The sequence below is a fragment of the Pinus tabuliformis genome, chromosome 6 (genome assembly GCF_031772625.1).
Source record: "Pinus tabuliformis cultivar Carrire ecotype Pingquan chromosome 6, CPIR1, whole genome shotgun sequence".
Taxonomy (NCBI): domain Eukaryota; kingdom Viridiplantae; phylum Streptophyta; class Pinopsida; order Pinales; family Pinaceae; genus Pinus; species Pinus tabuliformis.
Window position 1 is genome coordinate 345,848,543 of NC_142292.1, and position 10,607 is coordinate 345,859,149.

The 10,607-nt window shown below is 40.2% G+C and overlaps 1 protein-coding gene across 1 annotated transcript; it reads right to left on the reverse strand.

Moving 5' to 3' along the window:
• Window positions 1–4,139: 4,139 nt before the first annotated feature.
• Window positions 4,140–6,553, reverse strand: LOC149258719 (uncharacterized). The gene is made up of 5 exons (XM_089429723.1): window positions 6,415–6,553; window positions 6,201–6,313; window positions 5,454–5,606; window positions 4,581–4,976; window positions 4,140–4,391 (listed from the first exon to the last, which is right to left on the reverse strand). The coding sequence occupies exons 1-5, from the start codon at window positions 6,551–6,553 to the stop codon at window positions 4,140–4,142; spliced, it is 1,053 nt and encodes a 350-aa protein (XP_089285849.1).
• Between the last annotated feature and the right edge of the window lie 4,054 nt (window positions 6,554–10,607).

Genomic DNA, 10,607 nt, shown 5'->3' on the forward strand with positions numbered 1-10,607 from the left:
TTCCTGTGCATCTTCATTCTCCCACACATACCCTCTCTTCCACACATCTTTATTTCGCACCACTGAATCTATAAAAGTTTAAAATGAAAAAAGAGAGTTTATAATGAAATAAGAGGTAAATGCACTAGGAGTCCTTATGTTAGTGTTAGTGCAAATGGAAGCATTAGAACACTCATTGACGGAATGCCCCACTTACATAAATGAGTAGCCCCTAGACTTACATAAATGACCTACTCATAGCACTGTGTCAGTGTGTAGAGCACTCAGGACTGAATGGCCATTTACAAAATTACTTTAATTTCCATTTTAAAATGATTCATAGCAGTACCGAAATTAAATCACCCTCCATAAAATATTTTTAGATTTACAGAAAAATGTAAATATTTAGCTTCTTTCGAAAACTTTGATTAAAATTATTAAAAAACCACAAAAAATTCGCAACTAATTGAGAATCAAGGGAATTTGACCATAAAACAAGTGCTATAGTCCATCGCTAGACAAAAATTAAAATTAATAAGATAGTACTTAATAGTACTTGTCGCTGAAATGATGTACACTTTGATCATTAAAATATCTAGTAATGCAATTCCAATGTGTATAGGACAAACCATCATTATATATATGGACAAATAATGAGTATACAGTGTCACAAAATCTTAGATGATGTTTTAGATATGAAATCCATGACTATTTTAACCCATGATATAGCTAAAATGAAATGACTCACAAAAATTGATTGGAAAATCTGTGCAGAAAAAGGTTAAAAGGCCACTTCGTTAAATCACTACATGCATTTAAACACGTACTGAAATTTCATACAAGTGAGGATAAAATCAAAGGGTAAAGGCTTGGCAAGAGTTGATATGCACTATGTTAAACTTCTTGATGGGACCATCCCTTGTGCTTTTTTCTGGATGCAAAGATTTGATTAATTGAATTATTAATGAAATGATTTTTGGGGATCTTTGACAATGGTTTGATATTTTGCTGTTTTTAATTATTTGGTATGGGTTCTGGCTGTGAGGGAGACACCTGTCTCTGCCTTGGATTTCGTCCTCCCGCCTTATGCTACGCTTGAAACCCTAACTCTCGATTTACCCTGTCATTTTTGACTTTCGTTTTGTTGTGCTGAGGGGGTCTGCGATGCTCATAGGGTTTCTCTGTGGTGCTTTGCTTGAATTCTTCGGCCACGGCTCTGCTAAGTTGGCTGGGCTCTGCTAGTATATTGTTGTTTTCAGTGGCTTTTCTGTTTGCTGGTCTATCTAAGGGTTTTTGGGCTTGTCTCTCGGCGTTCTGCAAGTGGCCTCCTCTGTTCTGAAAATGCTACAGGCACGGTTAATGATTGCTTCCTCTTGAGTGTATTTGGTATCACTGTTGTTTTTTTAACTGCTGTTCCAATGGCTTCTCTGTCTAATTTGTCTACTGGTCGTTGTGTATCCAGGTTGCTGTCACGAGGTGACCCGGTGTTTGACCTCTACTCGTGGTTCAACACAAGTAAGCTCTCATTCGTTGATTCAGTTCCTACTTTGCATCTTCTGTCAGTACTAATAGTTTGTGCTCCTTGTGAGCAAGGTTTCCTCGTCAGTTCGCGGCTTTTTGAGACCTCTCCTCCTGTGATTTTTCGACTCCTCCTCTGGTAAGTGACAAACCCTTACTTTGTTTCCTTCATTCGGTTGGGGTTTTCATTCTTCCCGCTGTTAACTACTGTGTGCGGTGGTTGCAGGTGGTTGGTGGGATGCTGCTATGGCTTTGGCTCCACCTGCGACTTGTTAGATCGGGTAGGGTCTTTCCATGTATTTTGTGCTTAGCATCTGTTAATAGTTCTGGTTTTCTTTCAGGCTTTTGCCTCTCTTTCGGTCGCTCAAGTGCGCACTTTGGTCATTGTAAATAATAGACAGATCGTTTGGTGTTTACTTGGGGTTGTGAGAGTTAAATGCGTCTTCAGGGTTCCGAACCTAGGTTTCTCTGTCTATTTTGTAATATGAACTAATCTTAACTTGGACTGTAAATAAATTGAAAGACTTCTGTAGATTTTATTCAAACCATATTTGCAAGGAAAAATAATGCGTGTTAATGTATGCGGTACCTGGTTGTAAATGTTTTCTTCTTGCTGGAAATTTGGTTGTGCTTGTAATGAAACCATCTGTCAGTTTTCTTTATCATGCGCTTGATGCTATTCAGGAACTGTAGGTGGTTGTTGTGAATGTTCATTAGTTCTTTGACAGTCTTTCTTTCTGTGTGTTTGTTATAATGCTTCACTAGTTCTCGGTCTCACTGTCTTTGATATTCTAGATTATTGTTAAAGATTTTAATCTGCCAATACTTGTCTTTGTTTGGAAATACACTCAATTCATCTTAAGAATAGAAAAGAAATACAATCTTGTTACAAAATGGATTCAAATGATTTCATAAGTTTCTTGTATGTTTCTATTATTCTTCTACTATGATGGAAATCAACCTTTACAATGTTTTGTGTTTCTCCTTTTGTATGATTCGTTGAACAGTTTTAAAACTGTCAACAATTACATTTAGTTACCATGAGTATCTGTTAATTTCCATTTGTCGAAATTTTGGAATTAATTTATAAAACAGAACTTGCTATCGTGTACCAACTGCTACTAACTAAGAAAATAAAAATAAAAAAAACTTAGGTACAGTGACTTGTGAACCTGTTAACTTGTGAGACAAACACTTCCTCTTGTTCACCACTAGTTGGATGCTCCTGCATCAGGCTCCCAAGGTAACAAAAAGTCATGGCTCTGGTCCATGAGCTCCTCGATAGAATACCTTGCATGTTGTATCTGCCCTGCATCAAGCCATGAACTGTCCTCTATAGGGTGGTTCTTCCTCTTGACGAGGTACTGTAGATACTCCTTTTTCCATGTTTGCCTGGCCACTTGTGTGTCGAGGATTCCCTCGATTTCGAGTGGCTGAGCTGAAGGCATTTGTCTCATCCACGAACTACTCTTTTCCTGGGTGTCCCGCTTTGGCTGTGCCGAACTGTCCTCTTCCAGATTGGCAGTGTATGGGAATAAATCTGCCACATTAAAAATGGGTGATATTCCTATACCTGGAGGAAATTGCAGTTCATAGGCATTTGCAGAAAACTTACGCAGAATTTTACAAGGTCCATTTTTTTTGAATTTCAGCTTATTGTATTTGCCCCTAGGAAATCGTTCCTTGCATAGATGCGCTAGGACCTGATCCCCCACATTAAATTGTACCTCATGTCATTTCAAATCAGCTTTCTGTTTGTACCTCTGACTGCTGTCCTGTAATTTCATCTTCACCTGCTCATGTAGGTCGTTAATTGCTCTTGCAAAGTCTTCCCCGTCAACACTTCTTTTCTCTAGCTGTCCCAAATCTCGTAGTTCATGCACTCCTCGGGGATGCATTCCATATAAAATCTAAAAAGGACTACTTCCTGTGCTTCAGTTTGGTGAATCGTTGTAAGAGAATTTTGCTTGAGCAAGTACACGATCCCACATTCATGAATTTTCTCCCACTAGACTCCTCAACAGGTTTCCTAAACTTCTATTCACCACCTCCGTTTGTCCATCAGACTGTGGGTGATAAGTGGAGCTGAAGTTCAACTGTGTGTCCAGCTTCTTCCACAGGGTGTGCCAGAAATTTCCTACGGATTTCACATCCCTGTCAGAGACAACGGACTTATGTAAGCCGTGCAACCTGACAATCTCGGTGAAAAACAAGTGTGCTACGTGAGTGGCATCATTGGTTTTCCTGCAAGGAATGAAATGTGCCATTTTTGAGAATTGGTCCACTACCACCATCACAGAGTCATAACCGCGTTGTGTTCTTGGCAGACCCAAGACAAAGTCCAAGTTGACTAAGTCCCACGACATACTCGGAATAGGCAGTGTTGTGTAGAGTCTCGTATTCTGACTGTGTCCTTTCTCCAACTCACACACGTTACACTTGGTTACAAATCGTTGCACATCCCTTCGCATCTTCGGCCAGTGATAAAACTGATTGAGCTGATCTAAGATCTTATCAATGCCGAAATGTCCGACTAGACCTCCGCTATGCTTCTCCTGGATGATGTTCTCCCTCATCGAACAATCGGGAATACATAGCTGTCCTCCCTTAAACAAAAGCTTCTCCTATAGGTTATAGTCCAATCATGGACTGTTATTCCTCAACAACGGGTTTTGGAAGGCTTCATAAGCCTCCTTAAAATATGTATCTGTCTGATGCAAGTCTTTCAGGTGTTCAAAACCTAGCTCTTGTATCGTGCTCTCCTGCAAGAGCAAAGCCCTCCTGCTCAATGCATTTGCTACCTTGTTGGCCTGTCTACTAATATGTTTCAACACAAACATGTAACCCTGCAAGTATTCAAACCACTTTGCATGCTTGTGGTTCAGCTTATGCTGCTGCATAACATATTGCAATGCAGAATTATTAGAAAACAAAACAAACTCATTACCCAACAAATAGTGTCTCCAATGCTTCAATGATTGGACGATAGCATAGAACTCCTTGTCATAAGACGAGTACTTTTTCCTACTTTCGTTCAACTTTTCACTGAAATAAGCAACAAGTTTGTCTTCCTAGCTGAGTACGGTCCCAATGGCTGTACCACTGGCATCAAAATGAACTTGAGAAAGTTTGTTGAAGTTAGGTAGCCTGAAAATTGGCCTCTCAGTGATCTTTTTCTTCAATATCTGGAAGCTCTTTTTCATAGCTTCAGTGCACTGAAAAGGTTGACTTGCCTTCTTGATTGTATCCAACATAGATGCGCAGATTCCACTAAAATCCCTGATAAACTTATGATAGAAACTTGCCAACCCATGAAAACTTCGAACTTCGGATAGACTCTTAGGGGATGGCCAGCTAAGTATAGTTGCAAATTTTTCTGGGTCCATTTTCAGCTCATTTTTTGCAATCATGAAACCCAAATAGACCAAATCCTTCTGAAAGAAGGTGCATTTCTTCAGATTTATCAGCAACTTGTTTTGCTGCAAATTCTCCAGAACATATCGAACATGTCGAAAATGTTCCTCCCTGGTTTTGCTGAAAATCAGTATATCATCAAGATACACAATCACAAATTTCCCAATGAACCCCTTCAGCATCTCGTTCATCAGGCGCATAAAAGTAATAGGTGTGTTACTTCACCCAAACGACATCACCAACCATTCATATAGCCCTTCATTAGTCTTGAAAGCTGTTTTCCATTCATCCCCTTCCCGGATTCTAATTTGGTGGTATCCACTCTTCAAATCTATCTTTGAAAAATATGCTGCCCCGCTCAAACAATGCATCATATCATCCATTCGTGGCAATGGAAACCTATACTTGATCGTAATCTTATTGATGGCTCTCGAATCTGTGCACATTCGCCACTCTCCTCCTTTCTTGGGAGCTAAAACTGTCAGAACTGCACATGGGCTCAAGCTCTCTCGAATTAGTCCCTTATCCCGCAACTCCTGTACCTGTTTTCTAATCTCCTCGTTGTCTTCGGGGCTCATTCGGTAAGCAGCTTTGTTCGGTAAACTAGCTCCAGGGATGAAATCTATGTGATGAATGATACTCCGCTTTGGTGGCAATTTATCTAGTAGATCGTCCACCACAATGTCGCTGAATTCCTGCAACATTTCCTGGATTTATTCAGGTAAATAAAAAATTTCAGTAAGTAACAACACTGTTCTTGGTCTCCTTACAACAACATATTTCACTTCGTCATCTTCAATCTGCTTTAAAAATTGTTTTCCACCCATCAGTAACACTTTTGTTCCACTATTTTCTCTTGTTTCCTCCTCCTTGATGGGCACTAGCGTATGCTTAATCCCATCCTTAACAAACTTGTAACAGTTTGTCTTCCCAGCATGAACAACTTTCCGGTCATACTTCCACGGTCTACCTAGCAGGATATGACACACATCCATGGGCATGATGTCACAAATAACTTTGTCCTTATATTTGCCAATATGGTACTCCACCTCGCACTGCTCATCAGCTAGCAGTTGGTGACCCTTCTGTAACCACAACACCTTATAGGGGGTTGTATGCTTCAATCGTTTTAAACCCAATTTTTCCACCATATCTGTTGCAACCAGATTATCAGTGCTTCCACTGTCTCTAATTAGTTTGTATCATTTGCCATGTGGCTTGCACACAGTCCGGAATAATGCCTTCCTTTGGGTTTGTTCAGCTGTTTCTTTTGCCGGTTTCAGCAATACCTTATTCAAGACTAAGGCCTCTCCTGTCTCTGGTACATTTTCTACCTCCTGAGGCAGTGCCTCTGCTTCTTCTGTCTGAGCAACATATGTTCCTCTTTGACCAGCCTGTTCTCCTTTAGGACACTCAAAGGATCTGTGCCCCCATTTGTGGCACTTGTAGCACTAGTAGGCAGCTCCTCTGCCTCTGCCATTTCCCCTTCCTCTTTGGTATGGCCTTCCTCCCCTAGTGCTGCCTTCCTTTTTTGCTGTCCCTGAGGTTTTTGAACTGCTGCCCTCTTCACTGTTGTTGGCAGTTCTTCCTCTGCCAAAGGATTGTCCTTTCCCTCTGCCAGTTCCTCGTCCCCTCCTGGCATTCTGCTTTCTTGTGATCTTTTCTTCTGCCTTTAAGGCACTCTGGTATGCTTCCTCTATGGTTTTTGGAGAAAGAATACTTATCTCGTCCAATATCTCCAGCCTTAGGCCATTCACAAACCTTGCTGTCTTTTCTGGGGTGTCTTCAGTATAACCAGCTCTCAAATTCACCCGATAGAATTCTTCAGTATATTCTTTCACCATCATTCCTCTCTGCTTCAAATTCTGTACCTGTCGATGCAACGCAATCTGGTAATCTTTGGGCAAAAACCTGCCCTTCTTCTTGGTGACCATTCTGGTCCACTTTTTAGTTGGTAACTTATTCAACCTTCTCCTCTCTGCCTGGACACTGTCCCACCATAAGGCCGCATGTCCTTTAAGCTTGGTAGCGGAGAATTTAACTCTCTTATCCTCGCTAACCTCCTCACATTCAAAATACTTGTCCAGTTCACTAATCCAGTCCAACAACACTTTTGTGGACAAACTGCCATCATAGTTCGGAATTTCAGGTTTTGGCTTGTTGCTAGCCAACAAAACTGACCTTAACAATTTGATCTCAGGTCCTTCTTCCTCTGATCTATCTGTCGTAACTACAACCTCTTCCTCACTGTCATCTCCTACTTTCGGATCCCTTCTCCTTCCTGCTTCTACTGTCGCCAATCGGGCATTCAAGATCCTAATCTCTTCCCTCAATCCCTCATCTACTACTCTTCGAATAGCTCTGCCATGACCTCTTCTCCCAGCTTCCATTTTATAAGAAAATCAGTCAACTATTCCTCCTCTGATACAAAAATTGTTGGTACCAGCCCTCGTCCTTTTGTTCGGATGCAAAGATTTGATTAATTGAATTATTAATGAAATAATTTTTGGGGATCTATGACGATGGTTTGATATTTTTCTGTTTTCAATTATTTGGCATGGGTCCTGGCTGTGAGGGAGACACCTCTCTCTGCCTCGGATTTCGTCCTCCAGCCTTATGCTACGCTTGAAACCCTAACTCTTGATTTACCCTGTCATTTTCGACTTTCATTCTGTTGTGCTGAGGGGGTCTGCTCTTTGGTTTTCACTTGTGATGCTCGTAGGGTTTCTCTGTGGTGCTCTGCTTGAATTCTTCGGCCACGGATCTGCTCAGTTGGCTGGGCTCTGCTAGTATATTGCTATTGTCAGTGGCTTTTCTATTCGTTGGTTTGTTTGAGGGTTCATGGGCTTGTCTCTCGGTGTTCTGCAAGTGGCCTCCTCTGTTCTGAAAATGCTACGGGCGCAGTTAATGATTGCTTCCTCTTGAGTGTATTTGTTATCACTGTTGTTTTTTTTAACTGCTGTTCCAATGGCTTCACTGTTTAATTTGTCTACTGGTCGCTGTGTATCCAGGTTGTGGCCACGAGGTGACTCGGTGTTCAACCTCTGCTCGTGGTTCGACACAGGTAAGCTCTCGTTCGTTGATTCAGTTTCTACTTTGCATCTTCTGTCGGTACTAATAGTTTGTGCTCCTTGTGAGCAGGGTTTCCTTGTCGGTTTGCGGCTTGTTGAGACCTCTCCTCCTGCGATTTTTCGACTCCTCCTCTGGTAAGTGACAAACCCTTACTCTGTTTCCTTCATTCGGTTGGGGTTTTCATTCTTCCCGCTGTTAACTACTGTGTGCGGTGGTTGCAGGTGGTTGGCGGGCGTGCTGCTATGGCTTTGGCTCCACTTGCGACTTGTTAGACCGGGTAGGGTCTTTCCATGTATCTCGTGCTTGGCATCTATTAATAGTTCTGGTTTGGTTTCAGGCTTCGGCCTCTCTGTCGGTAGCTCAAGTTCGCACTTTGGTCATTGTAAATAATAGACAGGTCGTTTGGTGTTTACTTGGGGTTGTGAGAGTTAAATGCGCCTTCAGGGTTTCGAACCCAGGTTTCTCTGTTTATTTTGTAGTATGAACTAATTTTAACTTAGACTGTAAATAAATTGAAAGACTTCTGTAGATTTGCTTCAAACCATATTTGCAAGGAAAAATAATGCGTGTTAATGTATGCGGTACCTGGTTATAAATGTTTTCTTCTTGCTGGAAATTTGGTTGTGCTTGTAATGAAACCCTCTGTCAGTTTTCTTTATCACCCGCTCGATGCTATTCAGGAACTGTAGGTGGTTGTTGTGAATGTTCGTTAGTTCTTTGACAGTCTTTCTTTCTGTGTGTCTGTTATAATGCTTCCACCAGTTCTCGGTCTCGGTCTCGCTGTCTCTGATATTCTAGATGCCTGTTAAAAGATTTTAATCTGCCAATACTTGTCTCTATTTGGAAATACACTCAATTCATCTTAAGAACAGAAAAGAAATACAATCTTGTTACAAAATGGATTCAGATGATTTCAAAAGTTTCTTGTATGTGTCTGTTATTCCTCTGCTATGATGGAAATCAACCTTTACAATGTTTCCTATTTCTCCTTTTGTATGATTTGTTGAACAGTGTTAAAACATTACATGTAGTTACCATGAGTAACTGTTAATTTCCATTTGTCTAAATTCTGGAATTAATTTAAAACAGAGTTTTGTTTTGTTTTATTTTTTTTTATTTAAAAAAGAAAAAACATCTTAGCAAAACTAAACAGAACTTCCTATCGTAATAACTAAGAAAAGAATGTAAACGTGTTAACTTGTGAGGCAAACACTTCCTCTTGTTCACCCCTAGTTGGATGCTCTGCATCACTTGTACTTTGTAAAGTCATAGAAAAGAAATCAATGAGATATAAAGTTTGTCCTCTGTTCATGATGAACGCATATTCATTGTTTAGATTTTTATGGTCAATAAGTACAACTCTCCGAAAAAAAGAACCCAATCCGTGACCTAAACAAATCACAAGTTGGCGACGTTTTAGGTGGTAGGAATCATGGCGATTTATCGCGAGGCAGTAGAGCAAAAATGGGTCACCTAATTCTGTGTAGTTTCCTTGCAAAACTCTGAATTACATTTCCAAGCTCATGTTTGGATGATTCCTGTTTATAGATATCCCTAGGGTATGGCCTACCTTACCATGACCTGTATCCCTAGGGTATGGCCTACCTTACCATGACCTGTATCCCATAGCATCTTTCCTTTTGTTTCGGCATACATTTTCAACAATATGACAGCTGGGCGCAATTGGATTCTGTACTTGTACAGTCACTGTACTTGGTATCAAATCCAGCCAATCGAACTGCTTTGATGGTCACGCAACACAAACCCAATATTCTCGATTTCCTTCCATCTGCATCCCTACCCGATTCGTCTAAGCTTAGTGACAACGCCCTTTTCGTCCATGATGGTTTATACTGAAAAAAAGAGTATGCAACTTGACCATTTGTGCGGTTTTGCTCACTGTATGCACTAAATAATTCTACAGAATTGTGAGTAGAGCGCTTGAATACTTGGTTTGATCAGCTGGGCTCCAATAATTCTGACGTGTAAAGCTGCTGCTGCATGCAAATATTGCTTGACCCAGCTACAACACCACTCATGATTTTTTTTTTTTAAAATTATTTTCCATGGATAATAGTGTCACTGATCACGTTGGTCGATCGATCATTCATAATATTTGTTTTTGTTAGGTCAACATGGCATTGTCTTCTCAGGTTGTCGTTGGAGTTATTGGTGAGTTTTTCGTTTAGCTGCTCCATAATATTATGAGGGTAGGATCCTTAATCAAACTTTTAATGTCCTCTCTACCACCTGTAATTGCTCGAATGTTGTCCGAGAAAGGAAGTGAGAGCTGAGTGAAAAATGTCCCCTATCCACATATTAAGAATTCAGTTTTTCCCTTAAACAGTACTTATTACTACTATTAGTCAGCCTGTGACGTTTGATTCGTACAGGTTGTCACCTTCGGGTTGTAGTTATATTATGCATCTAATTTATCAACCAGTTTAGTTTTTTTTTTTTACCATATTCCTGTAAGATTATATTAGATTCTAGAATATTCAAGAAATATAATAAGTATAAGTAAAATCAATGAATTGCAATAAATGTAAAGATAATCTCTTTTTGACTATATTCATGTAGGATCATATTAGATTTTAGAATATTCAAGAAATATAATAAGCATA